This window comes from Chelonoidis abingdonii, chromosome 6, assembly GCF_003597395.2.
Source record: "Chelonoidis abingdonii isolate Lonesome George chromosome 6, CheloAbing_2.0, whole genome shotgun sequence".
NCBI classification, from domain to species: domain Eukaryota; kingdom Metazoa; phylum Chordata; order Testudines; family Testudinidae; genus Chelonoidis; species Chelonoidis abingdonii.
In genome coordinates, this window is record NC_133774.1 from 88,471,878 (window position 1) to 88,489,508 (window position 17,631).

Here is a 17,631-nt window from a genome sequence, read left to right on the forward strand (position 1 = left end):
CTGATCAGGTGGTTCCTCAGTTTCTTTGATAGTGTATGGCATAATCTCTCACTGTAGTCTGTGTAGTATGTAGATAGCAGTGGATTTTTTACCTTTAGTCCATTTGGTATGATGTCCATCCGTTTGCATTTGGACACTGCAACTTTAGTCCATTTGGTATGATGTCCATCCGTTTGCATTTGGACACTGCAACTTTTCCTTGACTTTGTCTTCCCTTAGTTTTTTGTGTTACTTTTCTCTACTGGTTCTCCTTCTTTATCTCTGGCCTTTTCTTCAATGGGTCTTGTGACAGGTTGTCCTTTTTTCTCTCCCATTATTCATGAATAAAGCACAGGACTCTATCCCTGTCAGCATCCTCTTCTCACTTTTCAGTTCCATTTCATCTAAAACTAAGTAGTCATCTCAATAAAATATACATTTGAAATATTGTGTTACTTATCAAGATGATGTCAACATTTAGATGGAAATTCTCCAGTTCTGTTGACAATTTCTAATTGGCCAGCATCTCAAAATAGGTAGAAATTTAGTTGAATTCCACGTCACAAAACTATGGGATTGTTCTGGTTTTAAGAGGGTTTTTTTTCCTTATGGGCTGGGAGAAGGGAGAAGCAAGGCTGCCGAGAGGATTCAGGGGGCGTGGGGCAAAGCACTTTCGGGGGCCCCTTCCATAAAAAAAAAAGTTGCAGTATTATCAAATACTATATTTTCATGGGGGCCCTTGTGGGGCCCGGTGCCTGGGGCAAATTGCCCCACTTCTCCCGCCTCTGGGCGGCCCTGGGGAGAAGTGTAAATAGTGTGTACAATGGCAATATATAAGTTCTTTCTCACTTTGACCATCGGGCTATGGTACCATCATGTCAAGAGACTAAAGGGCAAGGGACTGGATCCCTAGGTACAGGGAGGTCACGCTGCCCAAATCATTAAAATGCCCCCAATCCTCCATGTAGGTCAAGGAGGGAGGCAACTTTAATTACAGAGAGGTCACACAGGTCAAGGCAGCAAAGGCCTCAATATGTCCTATAAAAGAGAGAAACTCGTGACACGCACCCTAATTACGATGTGGTCTAACTGACTGGACTGCCAACAGAGACCTGAGCCCTCATTACAGGGAGGTCTCACAGCTCAGCATTTCCAACAGCTCAATATCCCCCATAAACCACGGGCACGTGACTTGCACCCTCATTACAAGGTAGTCCCTTTCACTAGGCAGCCACAAAAGCATAATATCAAGAGGCCAAAAGGGCTGACCTGAACCCTCATTACAGGGCGGTCAAATGGCTCAAAGATATGTCTCTCACCTAAGCAAGAGGATGGAAACTTTTACCTTAATTACACAGAGTTACTTGGACTAGCTGAACAAAAAAGCATAACTGCAACTGACAAAAGGGGAAAGACCTGAACCTTGGCTACAGAGTGGTCACATGGGCCATGGAATGAAACTGTCTCTAAAGCCCCTATGAACATGAGAGATGCAACCTACACCCTAGTTACAGGAGGGTCACACTAGCTAGACTGCCAACGGCCCACAAAACCAAAAGGGCAAGAGGCTGGCAACCTGAACCCAACTCACAAGACAGTCACAGTGCCAATGGCACAAAGATAGCCCTAATCCCTTCTAAATGAAAGGGATTCAACCTGCACCTGAATTACGGGGTGGTCCATTAGCATTATCTGGCTACAGGGGCCTAATGCCAAGAGCGTGAAGGACAGAAACCTTACCTGAATTACAGGGAGGCCACACAGCTCAAGGTACCAAAGCCTTCAATCTGTACCATAAAAGAGAGAGGCTTATGATGTGAACCCTCGTTAGAGGGTTATCATGCTGACTAGACTGCCAACAGGGCATAAGGCCAAAAGGGACAGAGGGAAGGGACCTTACCCTGAATTCAGGGAGGCCACACTGCTCAAGGTTCCAAGGAGCTCAGTATCCCCCATAAGCAACAGGGCTGTGACTTGAAACCTCATTACAGGGGAGTCACTCTCACTAGCTAGCTCAAGGAGCAGAATGCCAAGAGCCCAAAACAGCACAGACCTGAACCCTAATTACAGGGAGGTCACACTGCTCAAGGTATTAAAAGGCTCACTAGTCTCATGTAACCTGAGCCTTTGCTATGGACTCTTTCCTTCTCCTCTATCTTCAGTGACTTGCTTTCTTTCCTCCTATTTGCTTGCTGTTTCTTCAAGGCTTCCTTCTTCTTGTCCATTTCTCTTCCTTGGAGGCCCTGGGAACAGAGAGAGAGAGAGAGAGAGAGAGAGCGCCTTAGGACACCGCTCAGCAGATCCCATGTCCCCAACTCAAACTGGGCACAGACTAGTGAGGGGGCCTTGTTTTCCCCGAGGACAGCCTGCAATTCTAGTTCCAAGAAAGTTCCACACTGTCCTCGTATTCTTCTCTGGGATTTCATTGCCTTCTAAGCATCCCCTGGGTCATCACACTACCAAATAAATCCTATTTCTTAAAATAAAATATAAAAGCATATAATATATAAGAATTAATATTTAACAGGGGCTATAGGACTCAGGCTTGTAAGACATTTAGCTTAGCCAAATTAGGCTTTACAATTTAGGTTAAAGAAGCTAAGAAAATTTAGGATAAGTAAATTAATAAACCTGCTGACTTTGTATCTATGTTAAAGATATACTGATGTTTTGAAAATATCAGTGAGTGTTCAATAATAATATCTATGAGAGATCAGTAGACACCGCAAGGTGACTATTGTTAGCTGGAGTGAAAGGTTAGACTTCCTTATCTATTACTATGATGATAATGAGACATAAATATTTCACTAGGAGGGTGGTGAAGCACTGGAATGGGTTACCTAGGGAGGTGGTGGAATCTCCATCCTTAGAGGTTTTTAAGTCCTGGCTCGACAAAGCCCTGGCTGGGATGATTTAGTTGGTGTTGGTCCTGCTTTGAGCAGGGGGTTGGACTAGATGACCTCCTGGAGTCTCTTCCAACTCTAATCTTCTATGATTCTATGAAATGTTAATAAGTAAAAGGAAAAATAGGGCACTCCAAAAGTAGTGAGGTGTAGGTGTTCAAATAAGGAAAAGGAGCTGAACTCCAGTTGGTGTATGCGTAACACATTACAACAGCTGTATCCTGGCTTGCATGCCATCATGGGGGAGACACCATGATGACAACCATAGGTGGTGCTGATGATGGTGCGGATGATGACAAACACTTCAGGTTTTTCTGCAAGCCATGCTGTAAATAATGCAAATACTGTGTGTATTGCATTCTCTCTCTCTCCTTTAACAGATTGCAGTGTGTGTATTATTTGGATGGCTAATAAAAGTAAATATTTTAGAAAGATCACTATAGTCTGTTGTGCACCATGAGTAGAGATAAGATTATGTCATGGAGGTCAGAGAAGTCACAGATTCTGTGATTTTCAGAGACCTTTATGACATTTTCTGCTTGAGCCCCAAGGTGGCAGGGCCAGAGCTGTCAGGTGGGGTGGTGTCCCTGAAGCTTGGAGCCACCATAAGCAGCAAGGGGACCAGGAGCTCTCAGCCAGCATAGGCATAGGGTTGACAGGTGTCCAGTTTTTGACCAGAAGAAACCCTGGCAGCTCCGGCCGTTAAAAGTCCGATCGGCTGCACAGCGGGACTAAGGCAGGCTCTACGTGGCTCCCAGAAGCAGAGGCATGTCCCCCGTGCAGTCCTACACATAGGGGCAGCCAGAGGGCTCTGCACGCTGCTCCCACCTCAAACGCAGGTTCCGCAGGTCCCATTCACTGGGAACCGTGGCCAATGGGAGCTGCAGGGGCAGTACCTGCAGATGGGGCAGCCAGCAGAGAATTTGGGAATGGGGAAATGCCGCTGCTTCTGGGATATGCTTGAAGTAAGCACTGCCCGGAGTCTGCACCCCTGACCGCCTTCCATGCCCCAATCCCCTTCCCCAGCCCTGATCCCCTTCTTGCCGTCTGAACTCCTCGGTCCCAACCTGGAGCACTCTCCTGCACCTTCAGCCCCACATCATAGCCCACAGCCCAGCTGGAGCCCTCACCCCTCTCTCCCATGCCCTGCTACAGCCCTGATCCCACTTCCAGCTTCCGAACCCCTCGGTCCCAGCCGATAGCCCCCTCCTGCACCCAAAATCCTCATTCCTGGTCCCACCCCAGAGCCTGCACCCTCAGCCGGAGATGTCAGCCCCACTTGCCAACCTCCTGTCCCAGCCAAAGGCCCTCTCCCACACTCTGAACCTCTCAGCCCCAGCCTGGATCCCCCTCCTTCACCCCAAATCCCTCATCCTTGGCCCCAGCTCAGAGCCTGTACCCCCTTGCACACGCCAACCCCCTGCCTCAGCCCGGAGCCTCCTCCCATACTCTGAATCCCTCACCTCCCAGCCCAAAGGCCCCTCTGTTACCCTGGGTTTTCAGAACCCCCAACAAAGACAACTTAACTATTTTACTTCAGGCGGTGTAAGGAATAAATTAACAGGAACCAGAGCACTTCCATCGACAAGATTTGTGTAAGGAAGTGTGCTTTATTTAAAACTGCAGTTTATTAAATTTAAGCACCCATAAACATAAGCAGTAGGTTTAGAACATCCCAGATATTTACCTAATATCTGGAAGGATACTGAGTAATTAACAGTAGGTTTGCAGTGGCCAATTGCTCACCCATGGGGGAGAAAGCGTATTGGGAAAAACTTTTTTTTTTTAATGGCTTCATAGGATTTCTTTAGCTGTTTTTTATAACTATTTTTATAAAATATATAGGTTATAATAACCCCTACTGTATTATTATTTTTTAAAATTTTCATTTTTTAAAAAAATATTAGAGCTGTTTAGACTTAGTTTTTTAACCATTAAGGTTTTTAGTTTGTTGTTTACTTGTTTCTCCCATCCTCCCATTCTGATTAGCAGAAACTGCTTGCTAGATCTAACCTGGCTTCTGAAAGCCTGTCTCCAAATTAACCCTTAACTATGTGGTGTTTTATTTTATTAATTTAGGGTGGCTGAATTAATATGGTTGAAATTAGCTTCATCATATTCTGGGGTATACACACCCCTCAAATCCAGGGCAACGCCTCCTGCATCTTTGGCCCTACCTCAGAGCCCACACCCCCAGCCGGACCCCTCACTCCCTCCTGCACCCTAACGCCCTGAGCCAGCCCAGTGAAAATGAGCGAGTGAGTGATGGTGAGGAGAGCTAGTGACAGAGGGAAGGGCGATGGAGTGAGGCATGGGCAGGGCCTTGGAGGAGAGGTGGCAATGGGGTGGGGCAAGGGTGTTCGGTTTTGTGTGAGTAGAAAGTTGGCAACCCTAGGCATGCAGCAGGGGGACCCTGGAGTTCTGAGGTACTGTGGGCCGTAGGGGAATCCAGAGTTCCCAGCTGCTACAGGCACCTGGAGCTCCCAGTCCCTGGGATGGTGGGGATCCAGAGCCGTCAGCCACTGCAGGGGGCAGGGATTCCAGAGTTCTGAGCCTCTGGCGCTGCAGTGGGGGCCAGAGTTGTCAGCCACGATGGTGGCAGGGGCCCCAGAACTATCAGCCACCATGGCTTCCATGAAATTTTGTTTATTGCCAGTGACCTGTCCCCGATTTTTACTAAAAATAACTGTAACAAAATGTTAACTTTAACTGTGGTGTTCCCCCTTCTATTGATAACCTCGCTGCTGTAGATAATCTTGGGGCTGAACTCTCACAGATGAAAGTAGAGGAGAACACTCACCTTGGGGTGCGTAATTAAAGTAACCCATAACTATAGATAAGGCTACAGTGTCTTGTATAAAATGAGGTAGCAGCTCCAAGCCAGGAGCTGCGACAATTAGATTCTATTTCTGGCTCTGCCACTGACTCACTTTTGTTACCTTGGCTTCTCTGTGCCTCAATTTACATGTCTATAAGTCTGTTTTAATACTGCTACCCTGCTTAACAGGGATATTATCAGGCTAAAATGATTAATTGGTCATCCCACAGAACTGCAAAGCATTATTATATATCATTTAATATTTTATTGATTTTAATGTCTAGTTTAGAATTATTGCTCTCAGTTTCTTAAATTTAAATTTATTTTAAGTGAAATTACCTTTTTTATATGATGTGTGGATATGTGTATTGCAATTAACTTTCAGCCTTATGGGCAAGCAGTTATAGGAACATAAGAGTCTCATGCACAATATGTTTGATGTTGAAACTTCGCTTTATAAATAGAAAGAAATATAATTTATTTGAAACATTATTAATATAAATAAGTTCTAATCAAGTATTAACACAGCCTCTCCCAACTCAGGAAAAACAGGAGCAATGGGCAAATTACAAGGAACCAGGCAGTATTTGTCCTCTGTACTCTGAAAAATGGGAGAATACATTAAAAAGAAAAATAATTAGCAGGATTTTTTTTTAAATCAGAGACACAATTACCTTAAAGCAAAAGAAAAGCTCAGTCTACACAAAAAAAACAAGATTTAACCACTGTGGTTGGGATTTTCCACTTGTTCTGTCATTTTAACAGTGCTGTACAATCCTTGCTTTTAACATATGAATGCAATAGCGCCAATACCATTTAAAAATGACAATGTAAAGCATTTTTAAAATAGTTTATAAGTAACATACTTGGTATTTACACAATATATGATTTTATGATGTGGGGTAAGAGTTTTACTAGTGCTCATTTGGGATGAACTGTACCCGCCTGACTATTGCAATGGCATCATTAATCATAATTAATTCAACAGTCTCAAACTCATGACAATAATTCTTTTACATCAAACCTTATAATCAAACATTCTCTTTCTGTATGCAGCAAAGCGCTGAACACTTCCACCTTCTATAGATTCTGAAATAATGCCCAAAATAATGATTCCTCAGTCATTAAATTACATTGTATTTACATTCCCCAGTTACAGCCTTATGTTAATTCTTAATTCCATTCTTATAGTTCCATTCCCGCTCTGGAAATCATATATATTGTATTATGCAACATTCAATGTTAACATATACTATTTTTCATAGAATATTTACTTCTCAGTTAGATTTATATTTTCCCAAATTCTACAACCACATGAAATCTGGAGTGATGTGACCTATTCATTTTTTTGATTGGTACTGCTAGCTAATAACTGAGTTACAGGATGTTGTTTTGTCTTGCTACTTGAGACAGAGGGATACCTCAGTGGTTTGAGCATTAGCTTACTAAATCTAGGGTTGTGAGTTCAATCCTTGAGGGGGGCTGTTTAGGGATCCAGGGAAAAAATCAGTACTTGGTCCTGCTGGTGAAGGCAGGGGGCTGGACTTGTCCCTTCCAATTTGATGAGCTAGGTGTATATCTCCATTTATGAATACAGCCTTCCACAGTGGTAACTCATTCAAGATGGGCTGTTGGATTAATATGTGAAAACCACAGGCTAGATCATCCACTGATATGTCAGTATAGACCCATTTAAATCACTCTTTCAACCCTCACTGGCATGATTTTCACCTCCTATAGCAATTATGATTTATACAGTGAATAGAGGGAGTATGGTGATATGGGTGCTTTATGCACAGATATGCAGACAGGATCCCTGCTTTGAAGAGCTAACCGTTAAAAAAAGTGAAGTCTGTCCCTGTTGGGAGAGCAGTGTAGGGTCTATACACCACTTAAGTCTCACTTTAGCCCTGTAAGTGGAATATAGGTGTAGCATAAGCCTTGTGTGGGCCCTCTGCAGATGAGCAAATGTCACTTATGATGCCCAGTATAATGGTTCTTCATCTCTTCTTTTCAGAGGTACTCCAAAGCCTTGAGAGCACATGCAGCTCACAACATGAAACCATAGGATATTTAGTTGTTGAATTCTGTAGCATGGACGCTTATGCTTCTATGCAAAAAAATCACTTTTACTTATTTAAAGAGAACATCCCAAAGGCCCCCAGACTGTGTTAGTAAGAAAAGTCTACTGACTAATCATGTTTCTATGTCTATGTGTATGTGTGGGGAAGTGGGAGTAGTTTCTTTTGTAAGGTCTCACATCTTTCTCTTCCATGCAGGTTTAATTTTGCTCAAAAATCTTGCTGTAGCCCAACTGATCCCCCTCTGTACAATTTCTACACTGGCTTTCAGAGAAGGCCAGACACCCCTAAGTACATCTTCCCTGTAAACATATGGAAAAGCAATGATATTTTTGGGGAAACATATACATATCATATCACACATCATAGCTAGCACTAATTCTAAATTGTCTGGTGTATTTGTCATCCAAGTGACAGCTACCAAGTACTGATAGCGAGTATCCTCAATCTCTCTCATGCTGTGGTGGCTTCAGCTTATCAACTAACTGAAGTAAATGATCTCCAGAAAAGATATCCATATAAGTAAGGCAGTTGTTGTAAATTTTCCACACAGCATGTTTTAGGGCATAAGTTCTTTTGGACAGGGACAGTCATTTTCTCTACACTACCCACTACAAAGCGGCCCTGACCTGCTTGACCTCTAATGGACTGCTGCAACACAAATAGCAATAATAAGTTATGAAATTGTAGATTATTTTAATATTTATTATATTAATAAAAGAGTCCATCCAAAATATTGTCCTCCATGTTCAGGGTTTTTTTTACCTGCTGTCTCTGCCAAGTTCCTCCATTTCATTCTCCTTAAGTATAACTGGCCTTGTTTTTTCTTTCCCCTCAGAAGAAGAAAAAACGTATTTGCCAGCTGCAGATGAATACTATTCCCCAGATATATTGACCTCATTTGCATCATGCTGTGATTGGGCACCATATCCTCTGTATTTACAAAAAATAATGCCTCTCAGCTCCTGGCTGCTTGTTCTTCCTATTCAAAGCGTGCAAATTAGATACGTCTCTGCAGCAGTTTCCTGTGTTTTGTCAGTAGCTGAAATGTCAGATTGTGAGGATGAAGCTATGCTGTCAGTTTCTGTGTTAGAATTGTCCCCTGGCAGCTGCATGGAGCCTAAATATGTCTCTTTGGCAGACTTCTTTTTTCCCTCAACTACTACCTCTCTTGTTCAGTCCATCTGCGGGTGACCAGTAAACGCAGCTACAAACAATTCATATTTCACACAACAGAAGGACAGATATGTTGAAATGTTTCCCTGACTTGTAGGCCATTATAGGTATCCAACCATCCCCTTCCTAAATGGGACCAGACACAAACATTTTTGTTAAAATTTCTAATGGGTTTGTGACAATGGCCGTGCTCTATAAAGACAGAATTTTAAAAATGAACACTAGTAAATTCAAGAAATGTTCCTGGTAGGCACATTAATTAAGATGGGAGACAATGCTTGGCAGCAACATAACACCATGGAGACTGTGATCTCAAACGTCCAGGTCAGAGCCCTGGCACTACTACTGTTAAGTGATTGCTGCAAAGGGTTTGTGACGACCCCCTTTATACTAGGGCTACACAAAACCTCTGGAACAATTAAGTAAGCTGGACAAAGGTCTGTCCACAATCTGTATAGCTAGGATAATATACACACTTGCAAGAACTCTGTGCAAGTGTGATGACAAAACTATATTTTTAAATGTGGCCCATTATCTATGATATTACAGTAACCTAATTTCTCTAGCTGTTTTGTTTCATGCAAGGCCTGATTCAAGTGGCAAACCTAGCTCCTCCTAACTCCATAAACTGTTCCCATCCTCTCTCCTTAAAAGAAACAGAGGCCTAGTGACTTGATCTTCATTTCCTTCTCTTTTACAGTGACAATTATCTAACCAGGAAAAATACATGTAACTAAAGTGATAACAATTAAGGAATACAGGCAGTGAATAGAGTTTGAAATTTGTTTCTATAGAGTGTTCATTGGACAACTTCAAACAATGAACACATTTTCAAAACTCAAACCTGTTGTTTGCAGCTAATACTTTGACTAGCTTTGTCAAAATCTTCTCTACTTGCTGGTTGAGACCCACTGAAAAATTTGATTCTGTGATATGCAGGGAGCTGCAGCATTCTGTGATTTATGATGGCACTGCTGTATTTTGGGACTTCTGTGTCTTTGGGAGTATAGCTAAATAAAGGACTAAATAATTCTGAAAACATGCCTGTGTTTTGACTTTGTAAAAATGATAATTAAAAGATTTGTGATCCCAAAGTGAATCAGCTTTTCCATTTACCTTATAACATTTTTACTTGAAGGGCAGAAGAAGAAATCTACTGAGATTGATGTTCAGGTAACAAATTCACCGAAATATGAGTTAATGACTGTAGTAAAGGGGAAAAAAGTAGTAACACTCTTTGTTAATTAGAATCATAAACTTCTACTCTGATGAGCAGAATGCATTTTCTCCTCTCTCTCTCTCTCTTCCTCTTCCTCCCCCTGTTCCTCACACTTTGGTGGGAATGCATTGATGGTAAAAATGGTAGATGCACAAGAATGTTAATAATGTCTATAATCAATAGTTACATTCTTTTCACAGTCTTCACTCATTCATATTAAAGGTTTTTTTTCCTGAGTAAGGACTGAGGAAATACTACAGCAGGGATTCTCAAACTGGGAGTTGGGACCCTTCAGGGGTTTTTGAGGTTATTACATGGGGAGTTGCGAGCTGTCAACCTCCACCCCAAGCCCCGCTTTGCCTCCAGCATTTATAATGGTGTTAAATATATTAAAAAATATTTTTAATTTATGGGGGGGGTCACACTCAGAGATTGCTATGTGAATGGGGTCATCAGTACAAAAGTTTGAGAGGCACTGCACTGCAGGGTTAAGCTCACTGTGAATGGTGAAGTGATTCTGGAGAGCAGGAATATACATTATTCTTCCTCTGTTGCTCAACAGCTAATACAAATACATGTGTGTTACCAATAATGAAAGCACAATATTGTCAGTGCCTGTTAAGAATACGTCTAATGAGAGTTTTAACTGCATTGTTACATTTGTGAAAGCTTAAAAAAAAGCCCTGTTTTATTGACACTCCTACTTGTTTATTGCAATCTAATAAACATAAAAGCACGTCATTTGTATTTGCCATGGATTTATGTTTTTACTTTCAACATTTATTCAGTGGAATAACAAAGGACAATACTCAAATGAAAATGCTTTTTAGGCAGAATGTAATGCATATTCATTGTGCACTTGGTAAATGAATTCTTCATAAGAACAAAGTACATTAACAAGATGTGGAGAAAATCAATAGACTACATGCTCAAAACATAACTGCATTAAATTGACAAGGATTTTTGACTGGTGAAAATAAATGGCTAACTTTAAATACTATGGATAATTTGAATTGAGTTCATTTTTATGCCACAATGTGGAGAAATTTTTTTTTTTTGGTCAAATGAAATAAAGTTAGTAAACAGATAATGTGTTTCTGGTGACTTGGAAGAAATCAGTCAGTTAGTTGAAAAGTAACTTTGTATTTTATTGGGTACCCTTTACATCTTCATTTATTTCACAAATGTATCTTTCAAGGACAATTACCTTTTTCTTCTTTACTTATGAGGTGTGAGTATTCTAAGAGCTTTTCTTGGTGATATCAGTTCCTTCATGTCTTTCTTGTTCAATATACAACTGATTTTGACAGATATTCTTTGATATATCATTGGTCTAAAATCACTTTTTTTCAGATGAAGTGAAGGTATTTGACCTTGAAAGAGACTAGATAAAAATTTTCACATGACAGAAAGTAGACTTCATTGGGGCAGCTGTCACGCAGCTGCAATAATGCGCCTATTATAATAAGTCACCGAGACTGAATGTAAAACAAAATAACTGAAAAAACATAAAAACATGAATCTCCCTACTGTCACTGTGTTCTTTATCTGTTAAATTTAGAGAGCATTTGCTTTTTTTCATGTATTATAGTATGCATTTCTAATGACCTCTCATGTATCCAAGATGTTTCCATTTCTAGCAAAATATTTCTTATATTGAGAAATGACCAATGGGATATAGCAAAGCAGCCTTTTCTAATTCTAAATCTAAATGGCCTGATACTCATCTCACTGGTGTAGAAAAAAAGTATTTATTTTGATGTCAGTGTTACACTAGGTAAGAAAAGAACCAGGGCTGGCTGACTACATCATAATTAGTGGGTTTTCTTTCCTAAGATTAACTTTATTCATTTTCCAGAATAAAATGAACTAATAATAATTTAAATGAATATTAAGCCACACAGATTGCCCTTAATAGTGGCTTAAAGCTATAGTCCATCTTGGGGTAGCTTGAAAGTCCTGTCCCTCATTCAGTATGATGTAATGGGCTTGATGCTCCTCTCACACTAGTATACAGCAGGAGCAATTGCATTGAACTTAATAGAATTGCACTGGTGTCAGAATACTATGAGATCAGAATTAGGCCCAAAACTTCCAGGTCACAAGGCTACAGTGCTAACTTTTTGAAAGCTTCAGAGTGTACTTTAAGTAACAGACATATTTAGAGGCTATGCGCCCTCAGAACCACTCACTCTGGAGAGTCTACTGCCAGCAATGGTGCAAATCTGGAGAAGTCCTGGCACTCAGGAGAACAAGGAGTGCCACTTTTAACGGGGTCCTGAGTTACTGTAGTAGGGTGTAGTAGGGTGGGGAGGGGAAGGCTTCCTTCACACTTCATTCATGCACTATGAGGCAAAATAAACCCCTTGTTGTCTAAACATATGATTACAAGTTATCTTTAATTTCTTTATTGCTAGGGTCTGAGGTGGCTGATTTTGATGGGAAAAGTTGCCTGCTCTACAGATTCAGTCAAAAATCCATGACTGCTCTGAAAGATGTGATTTCTCTGAAGTTTAAAACAATGCAAAGCGATGGGATTCTACTGCACAGAGGAGGACAGAATGGAGATCACATCACATTGGAATTAGTAAAAGGAAAACTTTCTTTATTCATTAATTTAGGTAATGGCTGTGGGGTGTATAGTCTTGCTGCACCCATTAGATGTTGTTGCATCAAAAATTCCTGTATATTAAGCTTATTTTAACCTATTGTATGCCATAAGCTAGGAGCCCGTTTAAATATCCATATTCTTTTATAAAATGAATCTCACAGTTTGTTCTTTTTCTCATCTCAAGGTGATGCTAAAATTAATTCTGCTAATATTACCCTGGGCAGCCTTTTGGATGATCAGCACTGGCATTCAGTCCTCATTGAACACTTTAACAATCAAGTAAACTTTACAGTGGATAAACACAGTCGTCATTTTCATGCAAAGGGGGAACTCAATTATTCGGACCTTGATTATGAGGTGTGAAAATTACCTTTCATTTATTACATTTATTACCTTTGTTATGTAAATGTAATGAAATAAGTGCAGGGAACAGAACTGTTTGGGGAATTTTATAGTAATTCAAATGTTAGTGAAATTTATATTTGGAAGAAATGGATCAGAGAAATGTCTTCTTACCATACTTCTGCAAAACCTTACAGGACACTCCTGTGATGGACTGGGTCAAAGAGACCTTGTGGGGACTGCCACCTGGTGTGCTGAGACTATTTTCTCTGGCAGCTTGGGACTTCAGTACCCTGTCTTGTTGAGCCAGAAATGCTAGCCTGCTGCAAACACAGACTTAGGTCTGAATCATGTCCCCCAAAAGCTGCAGATTTAACTGAAAATGGCTTAGAAAGTGTTCCTGTCTCTAGCACCCAGACACCCAGTTCCCAATGGGATCCAAACCTCAAATAAATCAATTTTACTCTGTATAAAGCTTATACAGGGTAAACTCATAAATTGTTCACCCTCTATAACACTGATAGAGAGAGATGCACAGCTGTTTGCTCCCTCAGGAATTAATTATTTGCTCTGAGTTAATTAATAAGAATTTTACTACATATAAAAAGTAGTATTTTAGTGATTCCAAGTAATAACGGACAGAACAAAGTAAATTGCCAAGCAAAATAAAACAAAAACACTCAAGTCGAAGCCTAATAAAATAGGAAACTAAATGCAGGTAAATCTCACCCTCAGAGATATTCCAATGAGCTTCTTTCACAGACTAGACTCCTTCCTAGTCTGGATCCAGCAATTACTCACACCCCTGGAATTACTATCCTTTGTTCCAGTTTCTTTCAGGCATTTCTTTGGAGTGGAGAGCCAGCTAAACACAAAATGGAGGGGTTTCCTGAGCCTTTTATATTCTCTCTCTTGTGGGCAGAAATCCCTTTGATCTCCTGTGCTAAATCACAGCAACAGGATGGAGTCTGTAGCCACCTGAGAAAGTCACACATCTATGGATGATTCAGCTTTCTGCAGGCCAACGCCATTGTTCACGTGTTAGTTTGAGCATACCCAGGAAAGCTCAGATGTAGATTGGCATCTCCCAAAGTCCATTGTCAGTTAAGCGTTTCTTGATAGGGCACTTACTGAGAATAGTGCTTTCTCAAGAAGCTGACCAAATGCTTCACTGAGGCTACTTAGAATCAAACAAATGCATAGCCAATATTCATAACTTCAAATACAAAAATGATACAGACAGACAGACAGCATAATCATCACCAGCACACTACAACCTTTCCATAGACACCCCACTGGGCTTCCTCTGTACAAGAACGGGTCAAACTATAGGATCCTGGTTGCAACAATGATCTGTATGGTCACAGTTTATGGCAATAATGTCAAAACTGTGTCAATAGATCATCTTTTTTGCTTCTATATTCATTATTATTTTTATAGTGGTTTCTAGTAATGTACAAACATATAAGGAGATATGATTTCCCATCCCAAAAATCACACCACAAGGTGTGGTCAAAGAAAATTCACTTGGCAAGGTCCATCTCTGAAATCTTTAGTTTTAAAGTTCCATTTACTGCAAATCTAGAAATGAACAAGCATCTGAGCCTCACATCTTCCACACATCTTTCTCATTTCTGCAATTTACAGGTTTTTCTAAAGGAGTGTGTATAATGTACTGCAGAGATTTTCAAACACTGGTTGCTGGAGCGGTTCTGTGGAGTGCTGGCTCCCCTCCTATTTTCAGTTGAGAGAAGGAAAACGGATGAATGGGGGCGATAAAGGGCTTTGATCCTATTAAGTGCTGAACACCCTGGCCTGAATCCAGCAAGGTGCTTAAACACATACTTAAATTTAAGCACTGAATATCCTATTGCTTCAGCTGGATCATTCAGATGCTTAAAGTTAAGCCTATGCATGCTTAAGTTCATTGGATCAAAGCCAGAGTGCTCAGCACCATGTAGGATGTAGCCCAAAATGAAGAGTTTTATCAGACAGTGTGATAAAATACTTTTTTTCATTAAGTTGGCTAAAAATGCATAAGCATGTTTCTAATTATTACTTTTCCATGTAAATGTTTGCTGTAGTTGTTACAAGGATGTTATAAGATCAAAAATGGAAGGATAAACTGGCCAAGATATAATCTCTATATTAAAATATAATTCATGCTATGAAAAAGTTTGAGAACTCCTGCTGTTTGCTATATATGCCATTTACTTCCAAAATGTAAAGGTTTTCTGAGTTATAAAATTGTTACTTTTTCTTGACTTTTTTTTTTTTTTTTTTAAATTAGAACTCCTGAAGAGCCTCTTCAGGAAAATAAAGGTTCTAAGGTTAAATTATTTTTTAATGCATACATATTTTATATGGTTTACGTTTTGTTAACCTATATTTTAAGCTAATAGATTTGATGACAGCAAAGAGCTAAAAAAATAGATTGATTCACAATTGGCCAATTTCTATCTGCTGCTGCTATACTGTTAAAATCTATCATCAGCTTTGCAAGCAGATTTTCAGAAAATTACTTAATAGTATTATTGATTTCTCTTCTCTTTCTAAGCTCAGCTTTGGAGGGATCCCACTACCTGGAAAATCAGGGTCTTTACCACGCAAGAACTTTTGTGGGTGTTTTGAAAACCTTTATTACAATGGAGTAAACATTATTGATTTGGCAAAGAGACGTAAACCTCAGATCTACATTATGGTAAGGATTCCTACTGGAAGAAAAAGTCAATCTCAAGTGTCCTGTAATAATAACCCAAAGCTTCTCAACTTTTGATACATAGAAAATCAAATCACAGTCTAAATCAAGAAATGTGGGCTAGAAGATGGCTGCTTCCATGTGAATTTCAGCAGGTTGAGGATTTCCATCCTCAGTTCTTTTTTCCTAGAGGCAAACAGAATTTGGTTATATGTGCTATGGGAATGTCGAGGCCTGACGGTGCTGCTTCTATCACATAGAATTGTAGAGAGGTCAGAGTACAGCAGTGTTGTGGCCATGTCCTCACCATCTGCCTACTAGCAAATGCCAGAAGGGTTTGGTTTTGGTTTTGGTTTTTTTCCCTCCTCACCAGCACTCAGGAGCATTTTATCTTACAGAGGCTACTTCTGCAGCACATAGGCATTCACATGCTTTTCCCCATTTTAGACTGCCTTGTGTATGAAGAGAGATAATTTAGCCTGGTATGTTTTAATCCATTTGTCATGGTACAACCAAGAGCTGTGACTAGACAAACCCAGCCAGTTAGAGGTTTGGTTTCAGTAACTTATCTGACCTATCCAAGCCTCTAGCATCCAGATATTTGGACTGCAAAACTCACTGCTGCACGCTTTCTTGCAAGGGTTGCTATAATTACTGCTGCTTCTCAGGGCAATAACATGAGCAGTTTTTTTGAGGTTTTTGGAATTTCCACTTCCAATATTAGCCAGAAGCAAAGAATTGAAAAAGAAAATAGCTATAAATAAATAAAAGACTTTTCCAACCTCAATGTTTTTCTTAGAATTGGGGCCAAAATATGGCTAAACAATCAGGCCAGTTCCTCTCTCTTTCTCCCATAAATTGGAATATTTGAGCCCTTCCCTGCTTTAATTTGTTTTACTTGTTGCATGAACCTGTTCTGAAAACATTCCAGAAGTTCAATAACAAATGATAGAAAACAAATAAGTAGGTAGTATCCTTTCTGATTGCCTCTTCTTGTTTAGTAACTTGTTCAGTAAGATGCAGTTACAGAATAATTGAACAAGAGATCAGAAATTGCATCAGCTTCATCTCAAATAATATAAACTGCTGTTTTATTTTGGTTGAAAAATATTTAGGAAGTGTCTTAGAGTTTTAAAAGTGCCAGAAAATATGGGCTACAACAGAATGCCTGCTAAATAGGCAGTGTGCTCGTTTGATATGGTATCAGGCAGCTGTCCAAATGATGTGAAAGGAGACTCTGCAGATGGTAAAGCTTTTAGCTTTTAACAAGTTTTATTAGTCTGATGATTGCCTTTTCACTGTGGGTCAGCTCAGTTTACTATTCACTTTTCTGTAGTTGCATTCATAAACAGAGAGCTTCCTCCCCCACCCCCATTGACAGTAAAAAGCAGAATAGAAAAACTTATGGTATGTCTACACAGCAAAGAAAAATCCACAGCTGGCCCATGGCAGCTGACTTGGGCTGTTTTATTGCTGTGTAGTCTTCCAGCTCAGGCTGGAGCTCCAGCTCTGGGACTCTCTCACCCTGCAGGTCCAGATATCTACACATCAATGAAACATGCTGTAGCCCAAGCATGGGTGTCTAATTGCTGTCTAGACCTAATGTTGCCAAGATCAGAAGCAAGTGTGTTTTCCAGTTTCTCTCTGGATTCTTCAAAAGAAAACCTATTTACTGATTTGGGGATGTATATTTTCTTAAAGAGATGTTACAGCCTGGCAATGGTAGGGCATAGTTCTATGTACCTTAGAAAATGTAAAGGTTGTTCTGTCAACCAGGAAAAAAAAAGTTGTTTAATTGCTTGGG

General features: G+C 40.3%; 1 protein-coding gene across 1 annotated transcript in view; it reads left to right on the forward strand.

Annotated features, from left to right (window-relative positions):
- Positions 1-17,631, forward strand: part of CNTNAP4 (contactin associated protein family member 4) — a 291,312-nt gene that overhangs the window by 184,126 nt on the left and 89,555 nt on the right. The window contains exons 5-7 of the mRNA XM_075067493.1: positions 12,594-12,797; positions 12,972-13,144; positions 15,687-15,830. Of these exons, the coding sequence (XP_074923594.1) occupies positions 12,594-12,797; positions 12,972-13,144; positions 15,687-15,830 (521 nt within the window). The remainder of the gene's footprint in view (positions 1-12,593; positions 12,798-12,971; positions 13,145-15,686; positions 15,831-17,631) is intronic.